The sequence below is a fragment of the Entelurus aequoreus genome, linkage group LG25 (genome assembly GCF_033978785.1).
Source record: "Entelurus aequoreus isolate RoL-2023_Sb linkage group LG25, RoL_Eaeq_v1.1, whole genome shotgun sequence".
NCBI lineage: Eukaryota > Metazoa > Chordata > Actinopteri > Syngnathiformes > Syngnathidae > Entelurus > Entelurus aequoreus.
Window position 1 is genome coordinate 19,620,198 of NC_084755.1, and position 17,670 is coordinate 19,637,867.

At 37.6% G+C, this 17,670-nt stretch overlaps 1 protein-coding gene across 5 annotated transcripts in view; it reads left to right on the forward strand.

Moving 5' to 3' along the window:
* The window catches only part of LOC133642479 (uncharacterized), a 35,557-nt gene that overhangs the window by 6,893 nt on the left and 10,994 nt on the right, over nt 1-17,670 (forward strand). For 4 of the 5 annotated variants that reach the window (XR_009824523.1, XM_062036687.1, XM_062036689.1 and 1 more), the window contains 6 exons: nt 2,386-2,438; nt 8,093-8,603; nt 12,684-12,737; nt 12,827-12,905; nt 14,679-14,808; nt 14,927-15,019. Coding sequence is in view for 4 of the 5 variants with exons in the window: in XM_062036687.1 (XP_061892671.1) it covers nt 2,386-2,438; nt 8,093-8,603; nt 12,684-12,737; nt 12,827-12,905; nt 14,679-14,808; nt 14,927-15,019 (920 nt within the window). In the remaining variant the exon portion in view is untranslated. The remainder of the gene's footprint in view (nt 1-2,385; nt 2,439-8,092; nt 8,604-12,683; nt 12,738-12,826; nt 12,906-14,678; nt 14,809-14,926; nt 15,020-17,670) is intronic. The other variant, XM_062036688.1, reaches the window with a different exon arrangement.

A 17,670-nucleotide genomic window follows, 5' to 3' on the forward strand; every position in this document is an offset into this window, starting at 1 on the left:
TTTATTGATTAGCAATTGCTGAATCATTTAACATTAGCTTAATGCTAAAAAGCCAGGTTACTATCACATTCTGTAACAGACAAATTATTTCATGTAGGCTAACGTTACCTACCTGCTACCTCTGTCTTTTTCTCGTTTCTCCTCTTTTCTCTTTTTTCTTCCCTGGGCACCTGACAGTTTTGGCCGTTTTGACATCTTGTGTTGATTTTTTGATGTGGTAAGAGTCATGATACGGGAAGGGAGGGGCGCACGGTGCAGGGGGATGGGGGGGGGGGGGGCGTAATGTTGTAACAAATAATATTTCTATTAAATAGGCTTTACTTAGCATTTTAATTAACGTGGGATTATTTTTTGTATGTAGAAATAATAGTACCAACTTTTTTTTTTTTTTTTTTGCCCAACATTTGTGGCACTGGCGTGGCGCCCCCTGATGGACGGCGCCCTTAGCATTTGCCTATACGGCCTATGCCACCGGCCGGCCCTGAGTGCAGATGTAGCGTTTTCTCTATGGAAGCAGTCAAGCCTTAGCAGGAAAGGACTTATATATTGGTGATGTCTTCGCTAGTTTCAGTGAACTGTGTGAAAAATTTGACCTACCAAAATCTCACCTATTTCGATACTTTCAGGTTCGTAATTTTGTTAAATCAAATAGTCTCTCTTTCCCTAATACTCCACCTAATTCGCTAATTGACTCAATTTTACATATTCCCACAAATCAGAAAGGCCTAATCTCCAAAATCTACATCTTAATATCCCAGTTTGGTAAAACGTCTCTTGATAAAATCAGAGGGAATTGGGAAGAAGAGCTTGGCAGATCTATAGATGATGGAGATTGGGATTCTGCCTTAACCCGAATTAACAACAGTACATCCTGTTCAAGACTTAATTTAATACAATTTAAGGTTGTTCACCGTATTTATTTCACTAATTCCAAACTCTCCAAAATATACCCCAATATCTCGGATACTTGTAACAGATGTCACATGTCCCCTGCAAACATGACGCACATGTTTTGGTCTTGTCCCCATTTGCTGGATTATTGGACAACTATTTTCAAACACCTTGCTAAGGCATTGGATTTAAATCTGACACCATGTGCAGAAATGGCTATTTTTGGGACGGTATCAGATCCCCAAATAATGAGAAAATTTAAGGATAGTATCGCCTTTGCATCCTTATTAGCACGTAGGAGAATTTTGCTGGCGTAGAAGTCACCATTCTGCCCCAAAGCCTCTTAATGGCTTGAAGACCTTATGATGTATTTAGATCTGGAGAAAATAAAGTTCAATATTAGGGGGGCACCTGGGAAGTTTTATTCTGTTTGGGGCTGTGTGGTTGACTACATAGCTAAATTAAAGACGCTACAGGACACATGAAAAGTTCACTTTTCATAAACCAGCTTCCTTTTTTTTAAATTTATTTATTTATATTTATTCCGGGTGTACAGTGTTTCCCATAAACTGCCAAGATACCTTCGGCGGTGGGGGCGTGGCTATGGGCGTGGTCACCATGACATCGAGTAATTTGCATAATTTACTACAATGATATGATTTTCTCTAAAAAGGCTCAAAAAAGGTATACTTACTAATTAATAATAACAGTTTTGTTTTAAACGTCCATCCATCCATCCATTTTACAATATAATTACAACACTTTATGTACATATTTATATACAGATTTGAACAATAAGTTATTCACTGAAATATATTTATTAATTGTGGTTCTTACAAAAAATATATCTTATAAAATATAAAAGCTAAAATGTCTCATAAAGCTCTGCCCCTTTAATTAGTGCATACTAAATAATTGAACTTTAGCCTACAACTACAACCATATTATTTACCAGCAACATAAAGTGAAACAGAGGCAGAGATGTCCTGCCACAGTCAGTAACAAATAAACAGAAAACAGTAGTGGTGGTAGATAGACACAGAGCTTCATCAAACATCTGATCCACTGAACAAAGAGCTCCAAAAATCTTGAACTTTAGACTGCCATCAGTTTTACTCCCTACACTTAACCATGTGTTTCCTACTGCCTGCAGACTTTGCACCCTTTATTATATACACATGTTGTGTTTCTAATATAAATACATTTAATAAAGTCAAATACAAATAACGCAACAAGAGAAGTATCCTACACTTCTCTTTTGTAAAGTAAATCTGAACAGCCGATATTGGCATCTACATCAACTATATGATTTGCCTGAGAAGCTGGAGAGGACCAAAAAAAAAATGTGTATGGGGTATGTGTTGGGTTGCTGTTCTTGTAAGTGGGTGGGAAAAAAGGGGAAAATCTGTATATTGTAATACCTGTCAAATTTAATAAAAACATTTATTAAAAAAAAAAAAAAAGTAATTATAATATATATATTTTCTTCCCCAGCACAACTCCGCATGAATCTGAACTCACTGAGGCTGCTGCTACCACTGCTACAGGTAATAAATCATATTTTAAGATAACATACGTATATATGCATATCACATTTTTTCATGGTATAGTCTAAAATATGTATCCCTATACAGGTGATTTTATAGCCCGATAATGATCACAGTAGGGCTGGGCGATATGGCCTTTTATTAATATCTCGATATTTTTAGGCCATGTCACGATACACGATCTATATCTCGATATTTTGCCTTAGCCTTTAATTAACACTTGATGCGTATAATCACAGTAGTATGATGATTCTATGTGTCTACATCAAAACATTCTTGTTCGTACTGCATTAATATATGCTCATTTTAAACTTTCATGCAGAGAGGGAAACCACAACTAAGTCAATTTACCAAAAGTGTATTTATTAAACAGTTATTAAGCAGTGGCACAAACATTCATGTCATTTCCAGAAAGTGCAAGATTGTAAGAGACATTTTAAAACAAGCTATGGGTGCACTTTTGTGCATGATGTCACTAAGATGACATATCAAAACAACACTAAATTAAAGTGCACTTTTTGTACAGAACTAACATGCCAGAGGCTGTTCACCTTGGAGACCTGCTGTTGTTAAAAACAAATAAAGTGCACTTTTGTGCATGATGTCACACAAGATATTTCAATAAGTGTCAAATAAAAATGAGCTGCATAATAGGAAATCAAATAGTGTATGTCCTTCACTATGTGGTAGGTTACTGCGGACGTTATCTCCGTCTGTTTTTAACTATTTTTTTCATACGGTGTTGATCTGAAAATGGAAGACGCCAGGCTCAATTGGGTCAGTGCTGGTTGCTTTGGCATTTTGTTGGGTGTGGCACCGGCCGGATATGTTGACATGCGGAGTTTCAAGCACTCTTACTAATAATAATAATAGATTTTATTTGTAAAAAGCACTTTACATTGAGCAAACAACCTCAAAGTGCTACAGTGTATTAAAAATAATAATACTAATAAAAAGATAATTATAAAAAATAAAAACTAGAACAGCCTAATAGCTAGAACTAGTATGCATGTATCTATAAAAAGGCTTTTTTTAATATAAGGGTTTTTAAGCCTTTTTTAAAAGCATCCACAGTCTGTGGTGCCCTCAGGCGGTCAGGGAGAGCGTTCCACAGACTGGGAGCGGCGTAGCAGAAAGCCCGGTCATTGTTCGTAGCTTTGTCCTCGGAGGTTGGAGGAGGTTAGCCTGTCCGGAGCGGAGGTGTCGTGTGGAGGATTTGGGGGTGAATAGTTCTTTGAGGTAGAGGAGGGCATTTCCATGGAGGCACTGATGGGTTAGTAGGGAGACTTTGTATTCAATCCTGAGTGGAACAGGAAGCCAGTGAAGGGATTTGAGAATTGGTGTGATATGGTCGTATTTCCGCACTCTCATCATCATCATCTTCATTCTCTAGCGGGTGACTTTTCAAATGATGCTATAAATTAGTAGTGCTGCTACTTTTTGTAGCAACGCTTTTGCCACATACTATGACATATTACGGTTGTCTGTTCAACATCTTCCCGCTTGAAGCTGAAAACCACCGCCAGACAATGACCCCGTGCTGTTTTTCTTGGGAATTAATTCTTCATCCTCCATTTGTTACCGGATTGGCACCTTCTCTCTCTCGTATTACCACTAGCACCGCTCCGCTTGCACCACCTGCCACTGCTGACTTTACCCATGCCGCTACCTCTCTGCTCTGCGAGGGCGTATGACGTTGGACGCGCGACAGTATGTGACGTATGTAAGAAGGTGCGCTTGTTTTATGTCTCTGTGAGAAGGAGAGACAAGAAAGAGTGAGAAAAGCCTGTACTGTAATGCCCGCAGCTAAAAGCAACTGCGTGAGAACGTATACTCGAATACTCACGAAATAGTCATTTTCTACGTCGCACAGAGACAAACCCGCGATATATCGAGTATATTCGATATATCGCCCAGCCCTAGATCACAGTATAGTAAAATAGTAAAAATTACATATACAGTACAGGCCAAAAGTTTGGACACACCTTCTCATTCAATGCATTTTCTTTATTCTTATGACTATTTACTATTTACTATGACTATTGTAGATTGTCACTGAAGGCATCAAAACTATGAATGAACACACGTGGAGTTATGTACTTAACAAAAAAAAGGTGAAATGACTGAAAACATGTTTTATTTTCGAGTTTCTCCAAACAGCCAACCTTAGCTCTGATTACTGCTTTGCACACTCTTGGCATTCTCTCGATGAGCTCCAAGAGGTAGTCACTTGAAAGGGTTTTGACGTCACAGGTGTCATAGTTTTGAGGCCTTCAGTGACAACCTACAATGTAAATAGTCATGAAGATAAAGAAAACACACTGAAATGAGAAGGTGTGTCCAAACTTTTGGCCTGTACTGTACATACACACAAAATGAATGCCAGTTTTGCTTATTTTTTCTCTTTTTATTCATAAAGCATCTATTTTATACATAAAAAGGACAACACAATTAAAAAAAAAACTGTAAAAAGTACATTTAGTTAGTACGAGCCCTTCTTTTCAACAGTGAATATACTGCTTGTCATAGACCAAAGGTGTCAAAAGTGTGGCCTGTGGCCATTTAATTTTTAATGGCACATTAGGGTTGTACGGTATACCGGTATTAGTATATTACCGCGATACTAATGAATCATATTCGGTACTATACCACCTTGACAAATAAAGTATGTTTCTTACAAGTATCATCCCTGCAGGACGAGGAATAGCTTCACTACACACCGTAGCTCACCGGCGTCAAAATGTAAATAAACGCCATTGGTGGATCTACACTTAACATTCACTGTAATGATACCAAGTACAGGAGCGTATCTAGTCGATACTACTATGATTACGTCAATATTTTTTGGCATCACATCTTCTTCTTTTGTTTTTTAAAAATGTATATAATGTTTATAAACTCAGGAAATATGTCTCTGAATACATGAGGACTTTGAATATGACCATTGTAACTACTTGGTATCGGATTGATACCCAAATTTGTGGTATCATCCAAAACTAATATAAAGCATCCAAACAACAGAAGAATAAGTGATTATTACATTTTAACAGGAGTGTAGATAGAACATGTTAAAAGAGAAAGTAAGCAGATATTAACAGTAAATGAACAAGTAGATTAATAATTAATTTTCTACCACTTGTCCTTAATAATTTTGACAAAATAATAGAATGAGAATTGACACAATATGTTACTGCATATGTCAGCAGCTAAATTAGGAGCCTTTGTTTGCTTACTACTAAAAGACAAGTTGTCTTGTATGCTCACTATTTTATTTAAGGACAAACTTGCAAAAAGAAACATATGTTTAATGTACCCTAAGATTAAAAAAAAAAAAAAAAGCCAATAATGTAATTTTTTGTGGTCCCCGGCGCGTGCGGGGGTGTGTCCTGGCATACTGCCAGACAGAGTGTTGGAGGATCTTCGAGACCGCGCCGTGACAAGAGTGATTGGAGCACCTACTTGTTGGTCACAAAAAACATTTGTGAAGTTTGGTTCTTTTCTGAATTTATTATGGTTCTACTGAAAATGTGAACAAATCTGCTGGGTCAAAAGTATGCATACAGCAAAAGCGGTAAAGGAATGGCTAAATCAGACCAGAATTAAGGTTTTAGAATGGCCTTCCCAAAGTCCTGACTTAAACGTGTGGACAATGCTGAAGAAACAAGTCCATGTCAGAAAACCAACACATTTAGCTGAACTGCACCAATTTTGTCAAGAGGAGTGGTCAAAAATTCAACCAGAAGCTTGTGGATGGCTACCAAAAGCGCCTTATTGCAGTGAAACTTGCCAAGGGACATGTAAGCAAATCTTAACATTGCTGTATGTATACTTTTGACCCAGCAGATTTGGTCACATTTTCAGTAGACCCATAACAAATTCATAAAAGAACCAAACTTCATGAATGTTTTTTGTGACCAACAAGTATGTGCTCCAATCACTCTAGCACAAAAAAATAAGAGTTGTAGAAATTATTGGAAACTCAAGACAGCCATGACATTATTTTCTTTACAAGCGTATGTAACATTTTTGATCGCGACTGCATATTAAAGGCCTACTGAAACCCACTACTACCGACCACGCAGTCTGATAGTTTATAGATCAATGATGAAATGTTAACATTGTAACACATGCCAATACGGCCGGGTTAACTTATAAAGTGCAATTTTAAATTTCCCGCTAAACTTCCGATTGAAAACTCCTTTGGATGATGACGTATGCGCGTGACATAGCCAGTGAAACAGAGGTATGGATCCGCCATTGAAGCCAATACAAAATAGCTCTGTTTTCATCTCATTATTCCACAGTATTCTGGACATCTGTGTTGGTGAATCTGTTGCAATTTGTTCATTGCATTATGGAGAAAGAAGCTGAGCAAGCAAAGAAGAAAGTTGTCGGTGCGAAGCGGAGTATTTTGCGAGGGAAGTCAGCAACACAACACAGCCGGTGTTTCATTGTTTACATTCCCAAAAGATGCAGTCAAGATCGAAGAACTCGGACAACAGAGACTCTTACCAGGATGATTTTGACTTCGATACACAGACGCCTGTAGAGAACTGGGACAACACAGACTCTTACCAGGATTACTTTGATTTGGATACACAGACGCAGACGCGGTACCGTGAGTACGCAGCTGCGCTTCCAAACATTTGAATGCTTGCCCGTACGTGCATGTCACGTACGTAACTTTGGGTAAATATATAAGCTTTATGAACCTTGGGTTAGGTGAACGGTCCTTTGGGCTGTGGGATTGTGTGTGTTGTGCAGGTGTTTGAATTGTATTGGCGGGTTGTATGGACGGGAGCTAGGAGCTAGCTTAACAAACACCTAGGTGTTTTTATGCGGGATTAATTTGTGGCATATTAAATATAAGCCTGGTTGTGTTGTAGCTAATAGAGTATATATATGTCTTGTGTTTATTTACTATTGTAGTCATTCCCAGCTGAATATCAGGTCCCACCCACGCGCTTCCAAACATTTGATCGCTTGCCCGTACGTGCGTGTCATTTACGTAACTTTGGGTAAATATATAAGCTTTATGAACCTTGGGTTAGGTGAACGGTCCTTTGGGCTGGTTGTGTTGTAGCTAATAGAGTATATATATGTCTTGTGTTTATTTACTGTTGTAGTCATTCCCAGCTGAATATCAGGTCCCACCCGCCTCTCACAGCATCTTCCCTATCTGAATCGCTTCCACTGCCCCCTAGTCCTTCACTCTCACTTTGCTCATCCACAAATCTTTCATCCTCGCTCAAATTAATGGGGAAATCGTCGCTTTCTCGGTCCGAATCGCTCTCACTTCTGGCCGCCATCACTGTAAACAATAGGGAACTTTGTGGAAATGTTCAACTGACTACGTCACGCTACTTCCGGTAGGGGCAAGGCTTTTTTTTATCAGATACCAAAAGTTGCGATCTTTATCATCGTTGTTCTCTACTAAATCCTTTCAGCAAAAATATGGCAATATCGCGAAATGATCAAGTATGACACATATAATAGATCTGCTATCCCCGTTTAAATTAAAAAAAATAATTTCAGTAGGCCTTTAAAGGGACTATTTGCAACTTGCTCAAAATGACAGAATTAATGACAAAGCTGTTGTTTTAATGTCATGGCCTGTGTATGACTTGGAAATAATGTTTGCATTATGTATTCAGACACAGCCACATGCCCGGGGGAAGCAGAAGACCTAAAACTGATCGAGCAAACATTGGAAAAAGCTTTTCAGCTCCGCACTCGCTACAGTCTTTTTAGTGAAGACTCTCAAGGAACGAAACCCTCTCAGCCGAGAAAGAAGCCCCCTGACACATGTGTCCAATCTAAAGGGTCAACTTCAAAAGCCTCAGCTGCTTCTAAAGGAAAGCAATCAACAACCGCTCTTAAGTGCGGCCATCTTGACAGAAGAGGGCAAAGAAAGCCTGGAACATCGTCTTCACGTGGATCTCGAACCTCGGCTGTCTGCTATCCCGCAAGTAAAAATGGGATTCACAACCGTCCTGCTCCATCAGCCGTAAAACATGTCCCGCATGTTACTACCTCAGTGGGAAAAGTGGCAAGAAGTCGTGTGCAGAGTGATGATGACTCGGCCAAAGCTTCAACTGTCACGTGTTCTTCGACGAAGGTGGAGGACACAGAAGATCACCATCAGCCCCCATCACAGCCAAGGAGGTAGAGTATGTAAACATACACCTGCACTATGTAAATTAATTGGTAGTGGATTGGAATGCACCAGTCAGAACAAGACATGCTAACAAACAACAATGACAATACAAATGGGGGAAATGGGAATATTTAGTCATTTTTGGGTCTCTTCAATTGTATGCAGGAAGAGACTGAAGGCAGCTGGAAGGGGATTCATACGGCCCCATTCGTCACGGTTTACCTGACACATGGAACGTGACAGTTATATCCCACTATCCACTTTAGCCGCCTGATGGCAGTAGACTGTTAGTGAAGTGAATTATATTTATATAGCGCTTTTCTCTACTGACTCAAGGCACTTTACATAGTGAAACCCAATATCTGAGTTACATTTTTAAACCAGTGTGGGTGGCACTGGGAGCATGTGGGTTAAGTGTCTTGCCCAATGACACAACGGTAGTGACTAAAATGGCGGAAGCGGGGATCGAACCTGAAACCCTCAAATTGTTGGCACGGCCACTTTACCAACCGAACTATACCGCCCCTAAATAAATATATTAAAATATGTAAAGGCTGGTACACGCATAAAGATTTTCTAAATCTTTAGATATTTTTTCAGACCCCCCACACACACGTAACAATAACAAAAATAAGGCATGAAGCAGTATGTTTGTAACAATTATGTCCCATCACAGAGCAAGACTAGTCCTCCAAACGTGATATGAAGGAGTGGTCGTATCGATCGAAATATAAATAGTATTAATACTCAATGGTATTGGATCGATACTGGCATGGTGGGATGAATACTTCTTTTTTTTATACAGCCAGGAAATAACTGGATTTTTCTTCCACAATTGATGCGACTGCGTCTCTACGAGTGTGTCACAACAAACAACGTTATTTTTAAAAAAAAATCTGCGTGTAGTGTTAGTTGTTTTAGTGGTTTTGATTACATTTTAAAATTAAAATTCTTTGTTTTATTGTTATTTTTTGTGTTATTTTTGCAATAGTGACTTTTTTCCTCAAACAATTGTCTGTAGTAGAACTACAAAACCCAAAACCAGTGAAGTCGGCACGTGTAAATCGTAAATAAAAACCGAATACAATGATTTGCAAATCCTTTTCAAATTATATTCAATTGATTAGACTGCAAAGACAAGATATTTAATGTTCAAACTGAGAAACTACATTTTTTGGCAAATAATCATTAACTTTGAATTTAATGGCAGCAACACATTGCAAAAAAGTTGGCACAAAGGCATTTTTACCACTGTGTTACATGGCCTTTCCTTTGAAATTTTAAAGCTTTTCAAGAGGAATTCTTATCCATTCTTGCTTGATGTACAGCTTAAGTTGTTCAACAGTCCGGGGTCTCAGTTGTGGTATTTTAGGCTTCATAATGCTCCACACATTTTCAATGGGAGACCGGTCTGGACTACACGCAGGCCAGTCTAGTACCCGCACTCTTTTACTCTAGTACCCACACTCTTTTACAATGAAGCCGCTCTGTTGTAACACGTGCCAAATGTGGCTTGGCATTGTCTTGCTGAAATAAGCAGGGGCGTCCATGATAACGTTGCTTGGATGGCAACATATGTTGCTCCAAAACCTGTATGTACCTTTCAGCATTAATGGTGCCTTCACAGATGTGTAAGTTACCCATGCCTTGGGCACTAATACACCCCCATACCATCACAGATGCTGCCTTTTGAACGTTGCGCCTAGAACAGTCGGATGGTTCTTTTCTTCTTTGTTCCGGAGGACACGACGTCCACAGTTTCCAAAAACAATTTGAAATGTGGACTCATCAGACCACAGAACACTTTTCCACTTTGTATCAGTCCATCTTAGATGATCTTGGGTGCAGCGAAGCCCGCAGTGTTTCTGGGTGTTGTTGATAAATGGCTTTCGCTTTGCATAGTAGAGTTTTAACTTGCACTTACAGATGTAGCGACGAACTGTAGTTACTGACAAGTGGTTTTCTGAAGTGTTCCTGAGCCCATGTGTGAATGCGCTTTTTGATGCAGTACCGCATGAGGGATCAAAGGTCCGTAATATCATCGCTTACATGCAGTGATTTCTCCAGATTCTCTGAACCTTTTGATGATATTACAGACCGTAGATGGTGAAATCCCTAAATTCCTTGCAATAGCTGGTTGAGAAATGTTGTTCTTAAACTGTTGGACAATTTGCTCATGCATTTGTTCACAAAGTGGTGACCCTCGCCCCATCCTTGTTTGTGAATGACTGAGCATTTCTTGGAATCTGCTTTTGTACCCAATCATGGCACCCACCTGTTCCCAATGAGCCTGTTCACCTGTGGGATGTTCCAAATAAGTGTTTGTTGAGCATTCCTCAAATTTCTCAGTCTTTTTTGCCACTTGTGCCAGCTTTTTTGAAACATGTTACAGGCATAAAATTCCAAATGACCTAATATTTGCAAAAAATAACAAAGTTTACCAGTTCGAACGTTAAGTATCTTGTCTTTGCAGTCTATTCAATTGAATATAGGTTGAAAAGGATTTGCAAATCATTGTATTCTGTTTTTATTTACTGCCAGTTTCACTGGTTTTGTATATAGGTTGTTGTATTTAATTCTGAAACACTTGAATAACTTATTATTGCCGTGTTCTCACAATTGGAATCAACTAACTCGAGCCAAATTTCCCAAAACATGTTATCGATGTTGACGTTTCAAGTCAAAAAGTGGTGTATTGGTATCAGCTTTAGCAATACTACCCCGGTATTTACTTCTCAACATTCACAGTATCGCCTACCGCTAATGATCTGACAAAATGGAAGGAGATGAGCCATAACAACCAACCCCCCTAGCAACAAGCGGGAAAAACAGGCAATATAGAAGAGGACATCGGAGAGGAGGGAATGCTGTTGCTCTTTGAACTTGCTTTTGAAAGACAAAACCCAACAAAAAAAAAAAAAAAGAAGTCATGGAAACAGCATGAACACAGCTTGACTTTATAATTGTTTTTTATGTGTGTACCTTCCGACATAGTGATGATAAATCTGCTCAAACCAATGACTGCCCAGTGTAGGTACCCATGAGGTATTAGCTCTGAATACTTGGAGCCCAGGCTGGCCAGGTACTAGAAATAGTACTTACCGCCGTCAGTGTGTGAATGGGTGAATGCACCCCCCGAACAACACAACATATAATACAAATTTTGGTAACACTTTAGTATGGGAACATATTCACCATTAATTAGTTGCTTATTAACATGCAAATTAGTAACATATTGGCTCTTAACAACCATAACCCTAACCCTAAATTATGTGTGTATATTGTAGCGTCCCGGAAGAGTTAGTGCTGCAAGGGGTTCTGGGTATTTGTTCTGTTGTGTTTATGTTGTGTTACGGTGCGGATGTTCTCCCGAAATGTGTTTGTCATTCTTGTTTGGTGTGGGTTCACAGTGTGGCGCATATTTGTAACAGTGTTAAAGTTGTTTATACGGCAACCCTCAGTGTGACCTTTATGGCTGTTGACCAAGTATGATTGCATTCACTTGTGTGTGTGTGTGAAAAGCCGTAGATAATATGTGATTGGGCCGGCACGCAAAGGCAGTGCCTTCAAGGTTTATTGGCGCTCTATACTTCTCCCTACGTCCGTGTACCACTCCGTACAGCGGCGTTTTAAAAAGTCATAAATGTTACTTTTTGAAACCGATACCGATAATTTCCGATATTACATTTTAAAGCATTTATCGGCCGATATTATCGGACATCTCTAGTTATTATAAATGTGGCGGTTACTACATTACATATATACTTACATCATGTATATTATATAAAACCCTAATGGAGGTGATTAGGTATTTTTTAAAGAGCTTTGTAGGCCGAATTGCGCGGCTTCCATACACTCCATTATAAGCGAACTTATTTAATATTTACAATGCAAAAAAAATCATCATGCCTTTCATAATTATTGTGAATGATAGGCAGAGAAAAGTGCAGTTCCCCTTTAAAATGATGTGCAAAAAAAAAAATGGCAATTGGACTCGCATGGTTTCTTTAGTGATCCTTAAAAATGCTTCAAGTAAGTGTGATTGTCCTCATGTAGCTTCTTTGAGTGTCTTGTTTGTTTCCCCGCAGAACACAGTGTGAGCAGACGGCACAATGGAAATCTCTGTGGATGAACCAAAACAGGTGGCCAAAATTGTTTTCTTTGTCAACAGCCATAACCGTAATTGTTTTAATTGTTTTTGTTGTTGTTTTTTTTCTTTCCTTCTGTCCAGATTGTGGGACAAAGTAATGGCTGCTCAAAGGAAACCTGCGCCCGGGAGGAGTCGTTTCATGGAGAGAATGAGCGCAACGGTATATCCTTCCTTTTTCTTGTGAAGCCTGTCAAACTTTACTGGGAAGCGTGGCGCACATTTTTCCACACTGCAAAAACTGAAATCTAAGTAAGATTAAATATCTCAAATAAGGGTGATATTTGCTTATTTTTTGTCTGATGAGATAATTCTTCTCACTAAGCAGATTTTATGTTAGTGTTTTACTTGTTTTAAGTTTTTTGGTCCTAAACGATCTCAGTAAGATATTACAGCTTGTTGCTGAGATTTGATGACCTATATTGAGTAAAACATGCTTGAAACTAAAATATCAACTGTTGCAAAGCTGTGTCATCAACACTCACAAGTATAAAACTGCTTTTTCAAAGTAATAATTTCTTATTTCAAGCATGAACAAAAAAATCATGACTTTGACATGATTGTGTCTCATAATTAAAACAGATGACAGCCAAATGGACTTTGCTGTTTTATTTTCTATGAAACAAGAGAAAATACGTACTCATATAGTAGTACAGTTGGCACAGTACAGTAAACGGACTATTTAAACATTTAACATGTGACATTTCAAACTATTTTGAACAGAAATAGTTCATGCACATTCAGATCAATTCTTCAAAATTACAATAAAAACTAATTTGGCTGGGGGCCGGGCTGTATATATATATATATATATATATATATATATATATATATATATATATATATATATATATATATATATATATATATATATATATATATATATATATATATATATATATATATATAAGGCTTACAACAACTCATCGATTAAAATCGATTATTAAAATTGTTGCCGATTAATTTAGTCATCGATTCGTTGGATCTATGCTATGCGCATGCGCAGAGGTTTTTTTTTTTTTTAAATAAAATGTTTTATTTATTTATTTATTTTTTAAAAACCTTTATTTATAAACTGCAACATTTACAAACAGCTGAGAAACAATAATCAAAATAAGTATGGTGCCAGTATGCTGTTTTTTTTCAATAAAATACTGGAATAGGATAGAAATGTAGTTTGTCTCTTTTATCCGATTAGTAATCGATTAATCGAAATAATAATCGACAGATTAGTTGCAGCCCTAATATATATATATATATATATACAGTATATATATATATATATATATATACTCCTCGCGCACTAATTGACTGAAAGAGCACGCACTTGGCGCTATGATGTCATGTTATCGATGGAAAAATGCATTTTTAGACAATATGATTTGCCTGAGCAGCTAGGAGACCCCGAGAGTAACAAGCTTTTGCCTTGTTGCCTTTCCATTAAGAACAATAAATTAGTTTTTAGTATAAAATTGCTGGTTTCAAGAAATGTAATGCCGAGCGCATATCATTATGTCAAGATAATGGCACGAGCATATACTTAATTTAAGAATATTTTTCATCATATTGAGAAAAAAGGTCTCTTTTTTTTTTTCTAACAAAAAAAGTGCACTTGTTATTAATGAGAATATACTTATTTTAAGGTATTTTGGGGTTCATTGAGGTTAGCTAATTTTACTTGTTTTGGAAAGTCTTAACAAGCCAAATTTTCTTGTTCTATTGGCAGATAATTTTCTTAGTTCAAGAAAAATTCCCCTAATTTTTGTAATTTTTTTTCTTGTTTTTAAACACTGACTTTTTGCAGTGTAGTCACGGGCATTTTTCAACGATTTCATTTATTTACATTTAATGAGATTAAATGCAAGAAAAAATAGTTGCCGAAATGTGAGGGTTGGACTCAGTTATCTGGGATACTGTAATGGTTTGTCACTTGCAGTTCCCTAAGGGCTGGCCACATGGAAGCCCGGACCAGATCAGAGGTCTGGTTGGCAGACTGAATTACCAGACTGATGAACTGGTCCAGCAATGCCAGACAAAGGACCTTTTGGAGCAAAGTACAGAAACGGGTAAAATTCTGGAACATTTGCAATGAATACAAACATCACTGCCTGACAGGATATTTTCATTGAAATGGCTCTAATTTCTTCGGCCATACTGTTGAATCACAAAGTCTGTGTTATGCAGGGGTGAAAGACAACAAGCATTCCTGTCTCCCACTTGAGAGCTTGCAAAGAACAGCAGCGGACCTCCAGAGGACTGCAGAGCAGGCGAAACAAGGTAGAAAGTGCTTCCTTTCCTCACAATAATGACATATCGAATTGAAGCAACAGATAATGTTGACGCGAAGAAAAGGATCACGTGTCGACTCCATCTGGGTTTGAGCTATATGACACTTTATCTCATAATGGGGCTGATTGCTGAGAGCTTTTCTGTTCACGCTTGGCTCATTGCCATTTGATTGCTTTGTTGCAGCACTATTTAACTTCCAGCTGGCCCTGCCTGCTTAATTGTGCAGTCACATGAGCAACTATTAACCAGCGATTAATGCATGAAGATGCAGTTTAAAACTCAAGATACCGTGTGCAAAATCATGAAAAACCATGGATGGAGCTCAGAGTAAACAAAAGATGTACACTGCAAAAAGTCAGTGTTCAAAAACAAGAAGAAAAAATACAAAAATTAGGGGTATTTTACTTGAACTAAGCAAAATTAAACCAATAATGCCAATAGAACAAGAACATTTGGCTTGTCAAGACTTTCCAAAACACGTAAAACTAGCTAACCTCAATGAGCCCAAAAATACCTTAAAATAAGTATATTATCACTAATAACAAGTGCACTTTTCTTGGTAGAAAAAAAAAGAGACCATTTTGCTCAATATGTTGAAAAATATTCTTAAATAAGTAAATGCTAGTGCCATTATCTTGACATAATGATATGCGCTTGGCATCATGATTTTTTTTTCATGCTTGAAGTAAGAAATTATTACTTTAAAAAAGTCGTTCTATACTTGTGAGTGTTGATGACACAGCTTTGCATCAGTTGATATTCTAGTTTCAAGCATGTTTTACTCAATATAGGTCATCAAATCTCAGCAACAAGCTGTAATATCTTACTGAGATCATTTAGGACCAAAACCCTTAAAACAAGTAAAACACTTTAACATAAAATCTGCTTAGTGAGAAGAATTATCTTATCAGACAGAAAATAAGCAAATATCACCCTTATTTGAGATATTTAATCTTATTTAGATTTCAGTTTTTGCAGTGTAGAGCTGGACTTTTAGCCGGATTCACACCAAATTTGAACTCTCCTGTTCCACCCTTTCAAAATGTCTGATGGAAATGAGTTAAAGGATGTTGAATTTTGTCTTTTCTGACTTGTAAATTTTACAATGTTTGATACTTGTGTTAAATAATGCCAACGCATCAAATCATAAGGTTCATGCATTTTGGCCATTTTGGATGGCTCTGTTTGCGGGGTTTTGCAGTCTACATCGTGACGTCACAGCGAGGTGGACGTATATTTGGACTAGTGTTGTCCCGATAGCAATATTTTGGTACCGGTACCAAAATTATTTCGACCGATTCAGATGCTGATCAGCCATGAGTGACATTGGCCGATACCAGTACCGTTAACATGTATTAACTTTAAATTGTTCAATTTACTTATGATGACTGCTGTTGGCAGTTTAACAATACCACCACATATTTCATCTGGTTCTTTATTCTTTTATTATACACAATTATTTGAGCAAAACAAAGTCAATAGTAGTGTTGTCCTGATGCCAATATTTTGGTACCAAAATTATTTCAAAACTTTTTGGTACTTTGTTAAATAAAGCGGACCGCAAAAATTTGCATTATTGGCTTGATTTTAACAAAAAATCTTAGGGTACATTAAACATATGTTTCTTATTGCAAGTTTGTCCTTAAATAAAATAGGGAACATACAAGACCACTTGTCGTTTATTAGTAAGTAAGCAAACAAAAGCTCCTAATTTAGCTGCTGACATATGCAGTAACATATTGTGTCATTTATCATTCTATTATTTTGTCAAAATTATTAAGGACAAGTGGTAGAAAATTAATTATTAATCTATTTGTTCATTTACTGTTAATATCTGCTTACTTTCTGTTTGAACATGTTCTATTTACACTTCTGTTAAAATGTAATAATCACTTATTCTTCTGTTGTTTGATACTTTACATTAGTTTTGGATGATACCACAAATTTGGGTGTCAATCTGATACCAAGTAGTTACAGGATCATACATTGGTCATATTCAAAGTCCTCATGTGTCCAGGGACATATTTCCTGAGTTTATAAACATAATATAATATTTTTTTAAACGAAAGAAGATGCTGTGATGCCAAAAAATATTGACGTAATCATAGTAGTATCGACTAGATACGCTCCTGTACTTGGTATCATTACAGTGGATGTTAGGTGTAGATCCACCCATAGCGTTTGTTTCCATTTTGACGCCGGTGAGCTATGGTGTGTAGTGAAGCATGTTTAGCTATTCCTCGTCCTGCAGGGATGATACTTGTAAGAAACGTACTTTATTTGTCGCCATGGTGGCGGACCGGTACTTTTCAGAGGCGGTATAGTACCGAATATGATTAATTAGTGTCGCGGTACTATATTAATACCGGTATACCACACAACCCTAATTTGGACATTAAGTCAAGCCCTCCCCCTCTGCTTTGGGCAATAAAGAAACACAAGATAATGTAGGATAACGTTTTTCTTTCATATGATCTTGGCATGCGCTAGGGCTGGGCGGTTTACCGGTACTCTAGTTAATACCGGTATATTTCAGAAAAAGGTACCTTATTTTCCGGACTATAAGGCGCACTTAAAATCCTTTTTTTCCCCTCAAAACTCGACAGTGCGCCTTATATCCCGGTGCGCCTAATGTAAGG